Genomic DNA, 18,912 nt, shown 5'->3' with positions numbered 1-18,912 from the left:
TTCTGCCTGTCGCTTGCCAGGATAGGCTATAGCTCTCCCATGACCCTGGATGGGATAAAGCGCTTAGAAAATGGATGGATGGATGGATGGATGTCACGGGGCTGTGATGCCCCATTCCTTTTGGCATGCTCACTGGAAATCTACATGTACCATAGTTTCATTGTTAAGGACTGACAAAAGAATCCCTGTCAATTCCTGCCAAAAAAAATAACACCCAAGTCACACGTCTGTAAAACTTAAGTTGAACTTAAGTTTTTGCGAAAGCAGATATAAAAAAGATAGATTTCCTATCTACTGGATAAGTAAATGCTACTCCAGATGTTTCAACGTTTACAAAGAGACACATGCCTGAGAAGCAGGATAATGAGGTAATGCAAGACTTTCATTAATCCTGCTGCTTGGTCCTGTGATTTGCTCTTGATCTCCTCATGATTGCACTGGTAGATCTCCGAGACACAGCGCAACAGAGCATGTCGACGGTTTGGTCTTCAAAGACACCTTGACAGAGCATTTGCCTTTGACACTGTGAAGATCTTGAATATTCTGTATCCATGTCCCTCCCCTGCCATGTGGGAAAAGATGACATGTTGTTACAGGGAGAAATGAAAGAACTATCACACTTGCCTGTTTACATTTTAAATTGTCTGTTATGTGACTGGCATCACAAAAAATGTAGCCAGAGCAGATGCTATGGGCACAAGACACTGAGGGGGATGAAGTTAAATTGCTGTAATAACTTTCAACTCCGTTTACCTATTTCATAGTGCCACCTGCTGGTCACAACAGCACTGTGCAGTTTAATTCATAATATTTCTTATGTGCTCGTAATCAACAAAAACAAAGCCTCTGTTTCCACATCCCAGTGAATTAGAATTAGTGTTTTTCCAAACAACATGATTTAAATATCAGCGGATAAGACTTCAAGACTTTAGATAATTACAATTGTTAAAATCTCACATTTCAGCAACGGTTATCCTTCATAAAAGGCTTTGAATTAATTTCTATTAAACACAGGTGTAGTTCCCTCACCGGTTTTACGAAGAAGGTGCATCGACATCACAGCCAGCACGCTTCTCCACCATCTTGGATGTCATTACTTGGCAAAAACTTTTTCTTTACATCTTTACTTTTTGATTTTTCCAAAAGTGGATAGTTCACACTTAGTCAGAGACTGGTGAAAAACAAATACCATATAGAAAAGGGCATTGCTGTAGCTTTGATAAAAGCAGACATCAGGAATGATTCTTAGGCACTTAATCCCATTTATCAGTTATCCTGGGTGACTAAACATGTGCTTATATTAGTGTTTTATCAGTAACAACTAGCTTCTGTCCTCTATGTCATTGTTATATATACAGTAGGTAGTGGTTCATATGTCTGGTGGTTACAGATGTCACCCTTGCTCATAACTGTGTAAACAGAAAACTGTACTAACAGGGTTCTCTGTGTGTACAGTGATAGGCTGCCATTTTGTATAAAATGCAAAAATACATCCCTGATGGCTTCATACACAACATGTTCAACTACTATAGCTGGTTTGACAGACTAAAGTAAAAGTTTTTTTGCACCTATGTGAGATGATAGAACCGCTCTGACAAACAGGTGATTTTTTTCTTTAACAGGAAATGACCAATTCCGTTCTGCAATCACTTTATTTTACAAGCTATTGCAGTGAAGCTATTGATTTTCCCTGCAAAAGGAGCACACATTTTTCATGCAGGCTAAATCAATACACAGATTGTTCAAAATAGATATTTATTATTTTTTATCTGGATTATGTCTTTCGGTTGTTCAATATTAAATGCAGGAAAGATAAATGTCCAAAACCATCCCTCTGTCAAAAGATGTTAATGAAAAGAATGCAAAACCTAATGTGGGACTACACAGGTGAGTAGGCAGTGGCTGATTTCAATCCTTTTCACTCTTCAGGCTGCTCCGATAACTTCTCTAACTTTGCTTCAAAGCGCTTTCGGCTGGAGTCTAAAATGGCTATCCCCCGCTTTTTAAAGTCGTACCCAGCCTTCTCCAGTACCCTGAGCCGGCTCCTCACCGTCTCAGCACTGAAATCCAACACCCGTGGCTTTTCCAGTATCTGCTCAATATCCACCCCTCCCTCCAGGAGGCAGTCTATTTTGTTCTTCAGGTTCTCAGGAGAGATGTACAGGGCTGGAGGGTACAAGATGATGAAGTTCTTGACCCCCTCCTGGCAGCATCCGAGCGATCTCAGCTTCTGCTCGGCGCTGCGGAAGTTCCTCTTGATGTACTCGCTAGAGAGGTCCAGGATGTCTGCGCCGTGGCCCTGGAGCAGATGCAGCAGCTCCGCGTCGCTCAGCCTCAGAGCGCCCCGCAGGAACTCGACGTTGGCCTTGACCCGCTTGGTGCTGCGGATCAGGATGTACACGTTCCGGGAGATGATCCGCTTGATGAACTGCTCCGGGTCGGTGCCGCCCAGGCTGACGCAGATGTCCTGCAGCAGCTCCACCATCTGCCGGTTGAGCTCGGCGCTGTTGGAGAAGGTGCGGGGGGCGGTGGTGAGGAGCCGGTGGAGGTCCTTGGAGGTCAAGCCCAGGGACCACAGGAAGGCGATGTTCTTCTCCAGGTTGGCGTTGTCGCTGGAGCGGAAGAAGGACTCGGGCGAGCGCTCCAGGATCTTCACGATCTCGTCGTCCCTCTTGAAGACGTTCCTCCAGAGCCTCCAGCGCTCTTCCAGGTGCTGGTGGGAGCGAGTGATAGCGCGGGGGTAGCGCGAGATGATGCTGGCCACCACCTCCCTGCTCGCCCCTTTGGCCTGCAGAAAGCGGGCAAGGCCCTGCTCGTTAGTGATCACTTTCCGAAGGACGCCTGGTTGCCGTCTCCTCGCCATTTTAATGTCCACGCCTAGAACGGTCAAGTTCTCCACTAGCACCTCGTTCTCCTTGCCTGGGCTGACCTGGACGACCTTAGATGTTGAACTGCGCAGCGAGGAAAGCCATGGTGCCAGCTGACGAGAGAAACAGAGACCCAGCACAGCTCGCCCCGCAGTGCAGTGCAGCATGCCTGTGATGCTGGACAGCACCATCTCACAAATCAAAGGCGTCATGCAATATTCAGGAGCCTGGAGGGGGGAATGGAAAGGAAAGTTAGTGTTCTGCATGGTTCGTTGCTATTTATTTATAACAATAAAACATTCAAATGGACTTACAACTGCTCTGTAACAAAGCTGGGGATTTTAATGCAGATTTTATTTAACTTTCACTGATGTTGCTTTTTTGGATTATGCAAATTCATAATTATAATGCAATAATGTTAATGCTTAGAAGAATAAAGCCCTTCTTAAACAAGGGTTGCAGGCACCGTTCAAATATCTTAATCACAGACTAGGAAATATGTAGGTGAGTTTTAGAATATGAAAGGGCAGAAGTTAGAGGTCTTAATACATTACTTGTAAACTAGTGTGTGAAGTGCTGTACCCGAGACACACACAACACACTAAACAATCTTTCCCCTCACACGCTCTGAAACAGCCCTGGCTGGGACTGAAGAACTGTTCATTGTGAGGCACATTAGCACATCCCTGCAGCTTGAATTTACTGTTTACCTTGATGGAAACCTTGTTTGCTCTGCTTAAATATTTAACCAACCGATTTGCCTACCATATTCGGGGAGGTCTAATGGAAATCTTGAGAAGCACAACAAAAGACTTCAGCCTCCCTGATTCACTGCCCTAAATCTCTATATAGTTCCCATTCTATATATTCAAGCTCAGAGCAAGTGAATCACTGCCATGTTTTATCACAGTGCCTAGATAGAAACAAACACAGGTATTATATATAAACACATTTTTGAGAATATGGGCTAACCGTTGTGACAATAAGATGTAGAAATTCAATACACAAGCCTCCATTTTTAATTACACTATGTGTCACATTAGGTCACTAATGCACTAATTGCACAATACTATGTATCCTAAAAAATAGAAGTATGAATGTTCACAGGGATAGAATAATTCCATCAGCCCGTTTTGGGATTTTGCTGGTGATTAAAAATAAACTGCCCTTATTACCTGGCACTCAGAGGCAGCAGTGTAAAGCTCTGGCTAGGATTAGATTTATAGATGGAAGGTTGCAGGTTCAGTTCTGGGGATAAGCATGGCTGTCGTACCCTTGCGCAAGGTACAATAACTTACTAATTACAAATAAATGAGTCGATATTTTTCCTAGAGTGTGATCAAACTCCTGTATATTACGCGAAAAAAACATGACAAAGCACATACTAGCTCGCCTGCACACAAATCTGTATCTTACACAGTAGGTACCATATGTGTTATCAGCTAAACCAGGGTGCTGTACTATTCCTTCTTAGCCTGCAGGTAGTATCTATACTTTACCACTGGGCCTTGGAGTCATTGCTGAACCAGGTGTGTGCACCAGCAGACAGCAAGGCTTGTATTTCCCAGCTAGAGCTGCCCTGGCCAATGGTGTACTGAGGAATTAGACAATCCCCCCACAATCCCTCCTGTCCTGGATTCACACTGAGCTCGGGTATGCATTTTCTGCAGAGATGATGGGTGATGACAGGTAAACCAGCAGCAGACTAACTCCATATTAGAGAATAACCTGCGACCAACAGCAGGGGCAACATTTTGGTTAAAAAAAATAAAACTTTCATTGGGCATATAAGATCTGAACAAATTGAAAAAAACACTTTTCTCATCCTCTCAAAATTCCTGGGGTAAAATACAGACAACTTCCGCTGACAGGCTGAAGGAACCTTTATAGTTTTTTAACAGAAAAGTTAGCAAGGGCAACTGATACCAGTATCGAAAAGCCTCAACGTCTACCCGGATGTCTTAAGAAAAAGCCAGAGGTCAGAGGTCACAAGTAGCAGCTACGTGGAAGAGCATTTAAAAACATTTTCCAAATACAGAAAAATAAAACTAAAGCTGATATTACAAAAAATATTACATTAGTTATTTTTACAAATGACAAAAACATTATCTATCTGTAATCTTAATTATCTGAATGTAATTCAGATGCTCTAAATGTAACCTTAATTTAACAAATAAAGGTCATTTCTTGTTGTCATGAAAATTGATCTTGGAACGATCGGCTCATCTGATGTTTAAATACCCCCCAAAAAAACATTATTAGCAGTAACAGATGTGTTTTCATGCCTGAAAATCGTTAGAAGTTTAATATAAACAACATGTTATAATTGAGAATGAGAATCCAGCACTCTGGAACAAAGGTTAAGGTCGTGAGCAATGGGATTTCGCGTAAAGCAGACCTACGATCCAAACACCTAAAGAATATGTAAGGACAGTACTTTTAAAGGTAGTAATTGTGAACAGGAAACACCAGCAAAGCGTATAATTGATGATACCAATGGCCGTGACATCAGAGACTTTCATCGCCTCATACGGAAGCTGATTCGCGCTGCAGTCTCCCAATTTCTCGTGTTTCATATTCAATTATCTTATAACACTGAACCGTTTATTCTAGGAAGTGTAAAATCAAATGCAAATAAAATATACTGGAAAACGTGCCAATTCATATATGCAACACGTCACTAACACAAGCCTTTTGGGTAAAGTACTGCCGCAGCTTGCACTGCCACTAGTGTACAGTACATCTCTTTTTTCACCAGGTCCTTTGTTTTTAATTAATATATTAACCCACAAACAGCAAAATAACTCGATAATTACTATTGTCCCAAGCAAGGCTAACTGGTATGCGAGGTTATACTGAGTTACACATTTCAATTCTGTTGCTACGCAACAAAACACTTGCTTTCATTGAAAAGCACACCATTCTAGCCTTTAATCTCTTCCCTTACCCTTTTCACAGGTCATTTCCGCTGTTTGTAATAGAACTAGCACGGCAAGAGAAGTGTCCTGCAACAGCGGCTCTTGAGTTATTTCTGATTGAACGCATTTGCTGGCGCCCTCTGCAGTCCTGAAGGGATCGCATTTCCGCTACGGAGTCGGAATGACCTGTGACCACTAGATGGCATCAACTGGTCGCCCAGACACGGGGCAGAAATGGCGCATGTTAATAATTGCTTTAATCATATTATCCTTCATATAAATATAGAGTCACGTATTCTAGCACACATGAAGTGTTGCAATTACATTTAGAAAATAAACTTAGAAGAGACGGAGTACATGTCCCCACACCATGTTTTTCAAAGATCGAAAAACGTTTTTTTGTTCCGTAACACGAGGAGAAGGAAAATTGGTCTCATAATAGGGGGAGATTTGTAGCAGCGCAAAAAAGGAAATGTTTCTGTCAGTATGCCATCGAAATGCTGCCCAGTAGAAGTGTACTTTTAAATATTTCCAATGCCTCACTTGCACACATTTTTCATTGTTCTTTCTCTACGGACAGCAGTAATTTAAGTTTAATTACTGTTATTGTAGTACAGGTCTTCTGTCGAAGGTGACTAAGGATTGCTCGGCCACAGACCTCCCCTAAACCATAAACAACACTGGTAATGTAGCTGCTATTGTCATGTTGGAAGGTGGGCTCCATTTAACTCGCTGCTGTCTGGTTTCCCCAGGGCCAGAAGGAACAGAACCCTTCGCTGTCACCCCAAACGTCACTGCAGGGCAGAGCTAAGACATACAGTCCTCATTGTTCACAGACATCTTTCTTCGCACAGAATGGCATTTTTAAAGACTAAGCAAACACTGGTTGTTATGTACCTCCAGAACAATTAATTAAATGCCACAGCACCGTCACACAGAGTCAAATGACACAACCTGTTTTTGGTGGCACAGAGAGGTGACATGTCTGCCTGCAAATCTTCATTAGAGTGTATGGATTACTGTCATATCAAGCTATAGTACAGTTCCACAACAAACCAAGGAAAATAAGACTAACCCATTTAGAAAAATCTCAGGAACAGTATTAACCACAGTCACTTCACCATGTCACATTCACGAGCTAGATACTGGCTCAGGGGTCTATCAGACTTCATCCAAGGTGTGATCTTGCCTTGCGGCCTATGCTGTCTGAAATGAAGCTCCTTGCTCACTGCACCCCTGTCAGGCCAAAGAGGGGAGCCTCCTGAAAGGCATAACCAGTTAAGACTTTGGTGGATGCTGCACATTGGTGGTGGTGGAGGGGAGACCCCATTACCTGTAAAGTGCTTTGAGTGGAGTGTCCAGAAAACCGCTATATAAGTATAAGCAATTATTAATATTAATTATTATTATTAATTAAGACACCTGTCTAAACCCCCATTTCTTCATCTCCAGGACCTACAACCTGATGACAACAGGAAATCTGTTGACAACATTCTATCCACATTTTAAGACAAGACTGTGCTATACAACCAAATCATTTTGTTCTGTTATTTTATATTCATTATAAAATTCATTATTCATTACAGAGAGGTAGTTGATTAAGAAAGGTATAATTTACTTTAGTATTTTCAATGGCAGGGTATTATTTACTTTACAGATCAGTCATATTGTAATTTTGGAATGTATTTATTATTCACCTGAATAGATTCCATTTATTTTTTGACACCATCAAATGCATGGATACAACTGTGAATGTTAGACACTCTCATGTTTCGGCACTAACAGCCCTCTGCTGTTTATTTATTCTCCTTCTCTGGTATCATCATGACATCCAGCTGTCACTCTTGAATTCTATTAGCTGTCCCTGCATTTAAGATTAGACTATGCCAATAATACCCATTTTATATTGGCTGCTTCTCTTAATTACTGCTTTGCTTATTGATTCATTTGCAGTGGCCACTTGATCCGTTGTGATCCTGAGCCTCAGCTGGCAGGCTCAGGACACAGGGCAGGCCCACTTCCTGGATGGGATGCCAGTCTATCACAGGGCACACTCGCATACAAGGGGCAGTTTAGAGAATCCAATTAACCTGGTTGGCATGTCTTTCGTGACCTGAGAAAACCCACTCAGTTGCCCCAAGACCCAATGTTTACCAGCATTCCACTCTTCCTCCTTTGTGTATCATTTGTTGCATTTGATACAGCCTCAGTTTATTTATAACTAAAATCTGAGTGTCATTTTTCAGTCTGTCGCTACAAATTCCAGACATGTCTCTGCAGGAAAGAAGGCTAATCATGCTTTTTGCACTTGTACAGTCTCAACGTGCCCTTTGTGATGACCATTCCTACCAATATCCCCCCAGCAGATAATCTTGCGATGGGCTTATTCATGCATGGAAGCAAGGGAAAAAAAGAGAGGTTTTATTGTTTGGATTTTTTACCTGTTTTGAAATCAATATTTTTCGGAAAGGGAAAACTTTCCAATCTATGAAATCAATTATTCAGATGTTTCCCTAACAAACATTACAGAGGACTTCAGTTACAAAACCGCTACTGTTTGGCTTTGTAACTCATTTACAGTAAAAAAAAAAGAAGACACTATCCAGAATTAGGCACAGTTTAAGGTTCATAAGTAAAAATGTCTTTGCATTTATTGTATCTCCTAAAGGTACACAAGCAGTATTAATAGTATCTGTGATCTAATATTTGAATCTCCTGTCCTTATGGCAGAGTGTTGTATACTGTAAGGTGTCTTCCACTGTCTGTTTTTTAATACAGATTCCATTAGAAAAAAATCTTCCTTTTTGAAGAATAGTCTTAGCTACTTTTGACAAAGCCCGTTGAAATTAAATGGCCCTATCAAAGAAGATTATAGTTTTTAAAAAGCATAATACAGTAACTACGCAGAACATTTTTTACTCTGTGAGAGCTCAGCTCTGTGAGAGCTGAGGCTGCTGTCTGAGTCCAAGGTTGTACTCCCTATTAACTCACGACTGCAGAGCAAGACACAGCAACAACCGCATCATTAAGTTTTCAGATGACACCACTATAATAGGACTGATCAGTGATGATGACGAGTCCACTTACAGGGATGAAGTTGTACAGCTGCTTAGGTGGTGTCATAGCAATAACCTGGACTTGAACATAAAAGAAAACGAAAGAGCTAATAGTGGACTTTCGGAGACACAGGCCATACACTCACACCCCACTCAGTATTGATGGAACGGAAGTGGAAACAGTCACCAGCTTTAGGTTTTTGGGAATTCACATCTCTAAAGATCTAACCTGGACTGTGAACACTGACTCTATCGTGAAGAAGGCTCAGCAGCGCCTTTATTTCTTGAGGTGCCTCAAGCGATGGGGGATGCCAATACATGTGTTGGTGAACTTCTACCGATGCACTATCGAGAGCATCCTCACCAACGGGATCACCGTGTGGTATGGCAACACCTCTTCGCGAGAAAGAAAGGCACTGCAGAGAATGGTCAATATGGCCCAGAAGATCATCGGCTGCGGTCTCACCGAGATTAAACAGCTCTATGAGGACCGCTGCCGTGGTAGAATTCTGGCCATCACAGAGGACAGTCACCACCCCGGGCATGAGCTCTTCACCCCACTGCCCTCAGGCAAGAGATATAAGAGCATACGGACACTTACCACTAGATTCTTCAATAGCTTCTATCCACAAGCAGTGAGACTGGCGAACACATTTAGCCATCCCCCTCGGACCACACCTACACCATCACCATCTACCTCTTTATGATTTCTTATCTATTGCACATCTCCAGTCATTGTTTACACGTCTGTATTGTTTACATTCAAACTGTCTACATGTTTACTTGCACATTGTCTATTGTTTGTTTGTACATTGTCTTGATGCACTGTTTGCACTTTGTTTTGTTTTACAATCGAGAGACTTTCTGTAAGTAAGAATTCCATTGTACCAGTACCGGTTACATATGGAAATAAAGTTCAAGTTCAAGTTCAAAGTTCACGATATGTTATATTGCCTTTTCTTCTGCTGTGTTTAGTAGGAATGTCTGATCGGCTTCCAGAGAGATTTTCAGATGAGCAATTTTCATGAAAAAGGTGAGATTGAGAAGATCATCCATTCCTTGATCACTCGAAGAAGTACGTCAGGTTCCAGCAGGGGTACAGTAGCCCAAATCCCAAATCCCAGCATGGCTGAGAAACTCCTTTACCAAAAGTTTCAACTGAATGACTGCTACAGAACTTTTCTCATTGAAAATCTCTCAGTAACTTGAGAGATTGACAGAAATTCTAGCCCAAGGTGCTTTTTCATCTTGACTAATAAACAGATTAAACAACTGTTTTTTTTATTTCTGTTCAGAGAGCTGTGTCTTCTGAAGCAGCTGCTACCGGATGTAGATCAATATCACTTACAGATTCAACATCAGACTGGAAGGATGCTAAACAGCAGTGAGCTGGGAACCTGATACAGCCATTCCTTTCTCATGTATTGTATTTAAAACAGTTTGCTTTCTCATACAGTGCTCAAAGGCCATTCTCTGAGATGAAGTGTGACTGGGGACAGTGGGACCTGACATTCATTGCTTCTCAGACAGAACAGTCAGTGCAGTTAGAGCCCTCTTCTCTGCATCAGGTCTGCGGCAGAACTTTTGTTCATTCAGCTTGTTCTTGTATATAAGGAGCCATTAGTCCTTTGTCTTCTTTTCAGGGGATTTACAGGTTCAGATCAAAATATTTAAGCGCAATATTTTTCCAAAGCGTTAAATCTAATTGAATGCAGCATCGACTATGTTTCAGGATCATATTACTTTTCCTCTTATTGAATAAATTCCTTAAGCATGTATACTTATCACTAAAGCACCTTAAAACGCATGTACTACAAATACAGGGCATGACCAAAAATCCTCGATTAGCAAGAATAATCCTCCTACAAAACTGAAACTGAGTTTGCCACAATTTGTGTACTAAATTTTACATTGTGATACAAGTACTTTTCCATTGTGGCTTCATTTAAAAAAAAGACACACTTGGTACTGTGGAGCAATGTTTATGTCAATTAGACGTGTTCCTCTTATAAGTTCATTATGGCCTCAGACCTACAGTATGTGCTTAAGTTACGGTGGCTGACACAGTACTCCTGTCACGTCAATTATTAATGCCCTAAACTTTCTGATGGTCTGGAGTCCCAGAGCTGTAGCCTCACAGCCGCAGAGCCTCAGAAAGAAGAGAGACGCATCTTGCTACAGACACCTAAAAATGTCCAAGCGAAGATGGGTGGAATTAAAGATCAGCCAGACTATCAGCTGTACAACCCCAGTGGTCCGGAGACAGAGGCCACCTTCTCCTGCAGGTACGTAGTCTATTTATCGTATAAACCTCAGGAATTGTGAAATGTCCCCCCAGTGCATTTAAACAAAGGTCGCATCAGGTGTTTAGCTTTGCATTTTATTGTCTTAGCTTTTTTGTCCATATTGCTTGGTGATTGCTTGGAGGGTATGATACTAAATGTTTGGCTACATTAGAATCGCACAAGATATAAAAAATACAGTATTATTATTGAAAACTGAGGTTGCAATACTAATACAATTAGACGTTTTAACGGAGTTGAGGGCCTTATCGAGACAGTAATTTGATCCATCAGCAGTCTGCTTGCCAGCCACAGGTGTCTATTCATTTAAAATGTGCTTCCAAGAATTATGGTTTTTTTATGAATTCCATCGGTTCATTGAAGTTATAATATTGCAACATTGCCCAACATCACCATACAAGAATACTGCATTTCATTGTACAGCACATTATTGTATTGCATTACATCTTTACTCCCAATAAATCATATAACACATTTGCATAATAGGAAAAATAATTAAATGTTGTTACTGAAAATACTTCATTTCGTATTTAACTTTATTTACAGTAAATAACCACCAAATCAAACAAAGAATAATAAAGAGCTGTCGTTCACAGAAATATTGATTAGACCATATTTAGAGCAAATTTATATATATTAGAAGTGATACCAAAGTTTAACCGACTCGGAAGCCTGCCCAAGTGAATGATCTCAACTTTTAATTTTCATCTTTTTACAAAACGCAAATTCCTTACCTGCTGCCACCTTAAACTAAACCCCTCCTCGAGTTATTTTTTTTTTTCCTGGAGGCGTGAATCGCAAGCAGGCACCTTCAGGAACGTCATCACCAGCGGTCCCTGTGTTTACGTGGTATTGAATATGGCGGCCGAGGCGAGCCAGTAACGGAGAGTCCTCTACACGTTTTTTGCACAGTGTATTTGCTAGGAGCTGCAGAAGAAGCCTTACATGCCAGTACGTGGTCAGTTCGTTAGACCGGCTCTGACCCTTTTAACTGACACTTTGTGTGAAGCCTTAATCTCCTCTCCCTGGGCCCAGGAACGACCGTAATGGAAGACGAAGAGAGACAGAAGAAGCTGGAGGCCGGCAAAGCGAAGGTATGACATCTGAGGGAATGCGCTATTGTCAGGACAGTGTGCTCAGAAATGATTTCGTGTCGTTAGGCCGGCTAGTTGTTTTCAGTTGTAACACTGCGCAGTGTAACCGGCAGTAATTTAGTAACTATTTCATTGATCTACTGTAGCTACAGCTCAGGCCCCGTATTGCTGCAGTGTATCTGTCAGCTGTTGTCCTTAACACTGCAACTCCGACTGACAGCTTCACTTTTGCCTTGGTTGTCTTTGTTGTAGTGAAGCTTTGAAAAGTGGCGTGTAAGTTTCACGTACGCTTGCTGTCGGGGAAAACGCGGATTGTGTGTCGGACTGATCATGACATGACTGGACTGTCTTGGATCGGTTTAAAAAAAAAAAGACAATCCCGAGATTCCTGCTGAACAAGATTTGTGAGAAGCATGCCTTCACATCGTTGAACTTGTCATCGCTGTAAGATACGGCACTGAATGGCTCTACATCAGAATGGCATTTCTTCAATCAGCAGGATTCACTGAGTTAGCACATTATAATTAAGACAAAGTGCTTAGGTTTTCACTGTTTTTTTTAACGCTCATTTATATTTTTCTATAAATAATTACGTTGACCTATCAATGATAAAATAGTGTAATAATGTATATCCGCACTGTTGATGTTACTGTTCATTTTATTTTTATATGTACAGTAGTTTGTAATACAAGTTGCTGCACCTGAAACACACTGTAGCTGAAATCTTGTTATTAAATGAAATAAGCAAAACGTTCCAGAAATCAGAAGTCTGCACAGGTGAGAATATACAGTATCGGCCCATTTTATTAACAGTGCTCTTGAAAAGGCCGGGGTTTCATGCAACGGTGAAATGTTTCTGCCCAAGTTCATATGTGTGTGTGAGGGTGATGACAAAGATACAGCAGTTTAAAAATAGACCAGACCCTTATCCTGTGGCACCTAAAAATACAGTATGAGCAGGGCAGAAGAGTGCAAGTGTTACGTAGGTTCATTCTGGTCATATTATCTCTTCAATGGGATCACTTTTAGTTTCTGTGGGCATGGCCTTTGCAAACTCATAATTGTTGTCTCCTTTACAATTTTGTCTGACAGATGAGAATACAGTAGGTTTTAGGTCCTCCCCCTGAATTTATTTCCTTTGTAGTAAAGGTTCTTATCAGTAGTAGGAGACTAACATTTTCACTAATTTATTAAAAGCCTCACCCGGATGCACTCTGTTCACCTTGTAAGATGAAATTCAGTGTGAAATCATCTGATATATGTTGTGTCCGAGAGCCTAAATCCTTGTGAAAACCAATTTGCTTCTCCCGATGTTGTGTAAGTGAGTCGCTGACTAGTGCTAGGAAAATCTGATTTTTATTTATCCGGCAGACACTTTAATCTGAAGTGATTGATATTTCTGCCCATTTGTAAGGCTGGTTATTTTACTGGAACAAGTGTCTTGGTCAGGGGTCCAACAGCAGTGTCTCTTCAGGAGTTTGAACCCACAACCTTCCACTTATGCTGAGCTCTGCCCCGCAGTGAAACAGCTGTGCATCAGCAGGGGAACATCCTTCTGCTAGGTTTACAGTGTTAATGTGTCCAGAGTGTCACTGGACTTTATTGGTGATTTTACTATATGCTGTTAGTTCCCAGCTAACGCATAGGGTTGTTAATACTTTAGTGCTATGCAAGCAGCTTTTATATTAGGCTTGATGATTTTGGGTATCTTTTGGAAACATGTTCTGTTCAAGACAAAAGACATTGCTGATAATTTGGGTTTATTATTAAAACCAAAAGCCTTTTTGGGTAGTACTTTGATATTCAGGAAGTGATTATATACAGTAAATGACATTTTGGCTTCCTGACATAGTGCCTACTGTATACCCAAAATCATGTATAACTAGAGCATCTCCCTAAGACCCCACTGTTCCCCTCCCTGCAACCAATTGCAGGTGTATTTGTATGTGTATGTATGTAGTTTAAGGTATTATGAAAACAGTAATACAGCCAATACATTACTGTACAGTATACAAAATAGATCAAATAAAATTTGATATTTAAATGCAGGGAACATAGCGGACAAAAAGTCTTCTGCCTCTCATTGCACGAATTGAAGCTTCATTCTTGCCATACTTACGCCCCAAACAGGTCACCATCGTCCCACCCCTAAACTTGTTCAAAATCTCGATTTGCTGGAGCCTCAGTAACTACTTGGCCACACCACACATGCCACACCAGATGTGAATTTGCTAAATTCCCTGCATTATTTGATTTTCCATTCATTTTTTTCATCTCCCACCACGTAAATACGAATTCGGGTAAAAATATTTAGCATAAAAGGCGAGTCTGTTGTATTTTTGTTTCGAAGCAGCCATATCACTCTGCAACTTAAAACTGGCAGCCCCACTGAAGCTCAGCAGTGTGAGCCTGGTCAGTACCTGGATGGGAGACCTCCTGGGAAAAACTAAGGTTGCTGCTGGAAGAGGTGTTAGTGGAGCCAGCAGGGGGCGCTCACCCTGCGGTCCATGTGGGTCCTTATGCCCCAGTATAGTGACAGGGGACACTATACTGTTAACAGGCGCTGTCCTTCAGATGAGACGTAAAACCGAGGTCCTGACTCTCTTTGGTCATTAAAAATCCCAGGGTGTTTCTTGAAAAGGGTAGGGGTGTAACCCCTGTGTCCTGGCCAAATTTCCCATTGGCCCTTCCCAATCATGGCCCCCTAATAATCCCCAGCTATGAATTAGCTCCATTACTCTGCTCTCCTCCCCACTGATAGCTGATGTGTGGTGAGCGTTCTGGTGCACTATGGCTGCCGTCACATCATCCAGGTGGGGCTGCACACTGGTGGTGGCGGAGGGGGATCCCCATTACCTGTAAAGCGCTTTGAGTGGAGTGTCCAGAAAAGAGCTATATAAGTGTAAGCAATTATTATTATGATTATAAAGTCCTGAATGGTTTTTCCAGTTTCCCAAAACCTTCAGGCAGGCCTAACTGATATATACAGTAAGCTTGAACACAAGAGATCCCTGTATGTTGCAGTGCGAAGTGGGCCATCCCATGTCTATTTGGGAGAACAAGGGTATTGAGTGTTCAAGGCAGGGAACAGATTCATTCCACTCTCGGAGTTGTGAGCTCGATCCGCAGGTCTGAGCCTGAAGTGTGCTTGACTACCGACATCATCTCCTAAATGTTTGGTGTCTCTTAAAAAGAACAATGTACAGTATGTGGTGTGTGCACATACTGTAGGCTCCATTAAAACTCAGGTGTGAGTCACCTAAGGTGCAATGACTGGATTTGAATAAGTTGAACGCCACTGTAGGCCAAGAATTAGAGTGACCCTAAAGTTAATTAACTGCTTTATGAAATGTTTTGGGCCTGCTGTAACTAAGCAGATCGAATTAAAGCTGCATGCTTTTGCAGAGAGTTTAGAGTGTTATTTAGTCAATGAACCGAGCACGTGGAACACAGCGATGTTAGTGCATGACTGGGTGTATTATTCAATACATGAGATTTTATGCCACTCCCTTCCTTGTGAGATTAAGGCACGTACTGTATTCACTGCTCAGTGCTTTACAGGCAGAAGCAGATTCTTTCAACCAGGATGTCCTGGGTTTTCCATGAAGCCTTGCTCTTGTGTGCTAAGAAGAGAAGACATGCTGAAGAAACTGAAATATATTCTGTTGTGTATACAAAAATAAATGCAGTAGAGCAGGAAAAGATCAGAGAGCTTGCAATTCAGTAAAAACTAAGAAATAAGTTATTAGGTTTCATTTCCCATGGAATGTTGTTGTTAAAATGGTAACATTAAAATATGTATTTATTTTTAATTTCAGTGTTCATATCTTTAACTACGTGAAAGATATATTGCCTAAAATAAAATTTCTCCACATTTTCCTTGCTTAGTTTTCAGAACTATGGCACAGCAATGTCTTTATACTTATTTGAATTTCTTATACTGTAAAAGCGCCAATAAATTGTTACAATGATTTGGAAAACAGGCTGCTATGATTACATACTCATCAGTGTGTTATTTTTGTATCATGCTGTTTACTGACAAATATAGGCAATTTTGCAAGCTGTTAAGCCCAACCTCACAGAAAAAACCTTCAGATCTTTACAATTCCAGATGCAGTGTAATGCATAGTGGTTTAGATTTGCATGATGTAAAAATACATCGCCCAAGGTTTTTTATAACTGAATATTGAATATTGTACTTTGCCTTTAATCAGTGATTATTAATTCAGTCATTCTGCAGGCAAATGGGTGTTTTTCCTGTGTGTGTCACTAGGTTTTAGGTCTTGTCTGCTTGCTAAGCAGTACTGATATTGTAAATTATTGTTATCAGAGACAAAGTCTGTGTGGCTACATGCATTAACAATGCAGATGAAGACCTTTTCGGTGGGGAGAGGCCCTGTACATCTACCAAATTGTGAATATCCATAGGATAAACGTGGGCGTCTTTTGTTTTTGATATCTTCAGAAAGAGAGTGTTCCTCTGTGGTGAGATGCTGAATCACCTATTGCGTATGTATTCTGTAAGTAGCCGCTGTGCATTCTGGGTTTGTTGCAGACTGTCTAAAGGGAGCTGCCTGCACAGCCGGTCAGCTTTAGATTTGGAAATAAAATGTTGCTCCTTGGTGAGCACAACCTTACAAAAAGTCACACAAATGCAGTGGATTTCAGGAAAAGACCATAAACGAATGTAGTGGTTGATAAAACAATATATAACGGTGCGTAAAGACTCAATAATAGTCAAAAGAAACAGTGGCATCATGTTTTCCAGCACCATCCAGTAAATCTCACATTTCTCTCAGAGCATGATAATGGCATTCTGTTGGTCTGTTGAGAAGTTGTATGAACCATGTAATGGGCATTTTAAGGGTTCGCTTGAATTACAAAGGCAAATACGTAATGAATTTGTATTGAAGAAGTACAGAATGTCACGAGGGTTGTCACCTTCAACACAGCCTTAGTGGTTGTGGGAGTATGGAACAAGCTACTCAGCCATGTTGTTGGAGATGATACACTGACCACCTTCAAAAAACCACGAAGACTGAGATCATGAACTATTTTAAAAATTGCCACTTGAGTACCTTAGTCTTTTAAATAAATGCCCAGACCATTAAGAAATAATAAACAGTGTAATCTGGCCTTTTCCACTTGTGATTTATACTCCTTATTTTATTGATTCATGTAATCATTCATAATCATAGGGTGCTTGGTGGTATGCTCTCAGACATAACAATGTGATTCCATATATATTTGCTTATTTTAAGGAACAGTTGCTGTTGTAGCATCCATTGTCTTAACTGAACCCACGCTTGATCCTACTGTTAAAGGCTGACCCTGAGTGAATCAGTTTACTGTTTTCCCTTGGAATTACTTTTATCACTGACTGTGAGGTCATTCATCTTTCCCCACAAACAGCCCTTGGTCTTGCGGTACAGTTTGGGAAGCCTTGCCAGATTTTGTGAGGTAGTTTGTTCCATGTAGTTTAAAGAGTCCTAACGTTGCACTGTTGGCAGAAGTTACTTTGGACATTCAGGAAACTTACGATTTCAGGATTATACAATGTCATCCATGCATTTTCTTTCTAAAGCGTCAGATATTTGTTTTTATAGCCCCTACTTATGATTGTTTTATGAATAATGTAGGCCCTTGTGCTGTACATTTTAACTCCTTTGCTAAGTTATTCACTGCAGTGTGTTCATTCTGTTTCAAATTTAATGTCTCCTTCTCTGTATGGCTATTTTTTGGGGAACAAGTGTATTTTTTGTAATGTAAATCTTTACTTTTATGTTTGGGCAGCAATCTGTTTTGTAAGTTGTTTAGTCGTGAAGAACATGTATTTGTATCTGTTTAAAGTGTGAAAGGAGATAATTTCCATTAACCAATATCTAGACCATGTATGGTGAAAACAGAAAAGTGAGGTATTTTAAGTGAGAAGCCATTAAACCCATTTTGCATATTTTGTTGCAAGTAACTTGTTGATCTGAGAATCTTATCCAGCCTTGAAGGATCCCAGGCCCTTTTGTGCATTGACATGCACAAATCTTTGTATAAAGAATCTAATTTCCTTTTTCCAGTCCTAAAATACACATGCTTGGTGACTTCTTCACATTTAATCCGGAAGGAATTCCCTGGGGTGTCTTTGTCAGTGGGGCAGCACGGTGATGCATTGGGGACCACTGCTGCCTCCCAGCACTCCCAGCCTTTGTTCAGTTCCTGGAGGGCTGTGTGTGTGGAGTTTGTATATTCTCCCCATTTTCCACTGGGGGCTCCAGTTTCCTCCCACAGTCCAAAGTCAAGCTGTGTGTGTGTTTGTGTCTGTGTGTGCCCTGTGATATACTGGCGTCCTGTCCAAGGTGTATCCTGCCTTGCGCCTGTTGCTTACCAATATCGGTTCGAGCTCTCCTGCCACCCTGGATTGCATAAAGCGGTTTGAAAATGGATGGATCGGTGGACTTGTATCTTGTATCCTGCAGGATATTAAAAACTGAAACTGAAACTTTTTTTAAGGCCTGCAATGTGGAGGTCTTTTCATGTCTCTTTTTAAAATCAAGAATACATTTTGAGACCGTTCAAGAAATGCCACGACCTCAGTGACAGCTGTTTAAGGTGTTTATTAAAAGTAAATCATCTAGTTTTTTTTAAAAGATGATTAATCCCTTCTGCAGCTTGTCCTCGCC

General features: G+C 41.1%; 2 protein-coding genes across 13 annotated transcripts in view; one reads left to right on the top strand and one right to left on the bottom strand.

Annotated features, from left to right (window-relative positions):
• Window positions 1-1,633: 1,633 nt before the first annotated feature.
• Window positions 1,634-12,014, bottom strand: mterf1 (mitochondrial transcription termination factor 1). 7 transcript variants are annotated; one of them, XM_088600578.1, is made up of 3 exons: window positions 11,879-11,950; window positions 4,367-4,572; window positions 1,634-3,094 (listed from the first exon to the last, which is right to left on the bottom strand). In XM_088600578.1, exon 3 carries the CDS (start codon window positions 3,077-3,079, stop codon window positions 1,919-1,921), a length of 1,161 nt encoding a protein of 386 aa, XP_088456704.1. In that variant the 5' UTR covers window positions 3,080-3,094; window positions 4,367-4,572; window positions 11,879-11,950; the 3' UTR covers window positions 1,634-1,918. The 7 variants fall into 7 exon arrangements, with proteins under 7 accessions (XP_088456704.1, XP_088456703.1, XP_088456702.1 ...); XM_088600577.1 differs by lacking the exon at window positions 11,879-11,950 and adding an exon at window positions 5,815-5,955; XM_088600576.1 differs by lacking the exon at window positions 11,879-11,950 and adding an exon at window positions 5,337-5,807.
• Window positions 12,015-12,095: 81 nt separating this feature from the next.
• Window positions 12,096-18,912, top strand: part of akap9 (A-kinase anchoring protein 9) — an 82,544-nt gene continuing 75,727 nt past the window's right edge. For all 6 annotated transcript variants that reach the window (XM_088600554.1, XM_088600556.1, XM_088600553.1 and 3 more), the window contains exon 1: window positions 12,096-12,238. In XM_088600554.1, the coding sequence (XP_088456680.1) occupies window positions 12,191-12,238 (48 nt within the window). In that variant the 5' untranslated portion in view covers window positions 12,096-12,190. The remainder of the gene's footprint in view (window positions 12,239-18,912) is intronic.

Source organism: Lepisosteus platostomus, chromosome 12 (genome assembly GCF_059453375.1).
Source record: "Lepisosteus platostomus isolate fLepPlt1 chromosome 12, fLepPlt1.hap1, whole genome shotgun sequence".
Taxonomy (NCBI): Eukaryota; Metazoa; Chordata; class Actinopteri; order Semionotiformes; family Lepisosteidae; genus Lepisosteus; species Lepisosteus platostomus.
Note: the sequence above shows the minus strand (reverse complement) of the source record. Positions and strands in the feature narration are given on the sequence as shown.

Excerpts from the sequence above, each read along its gene's own strand:
- mterf1 (XM_088600580.1), bottom strand. The coding sequence starts at position 3,079 with ATGACGCCTTTGATTTGTGAGATGGTGCTGTCCAGCATCACAGGCATG.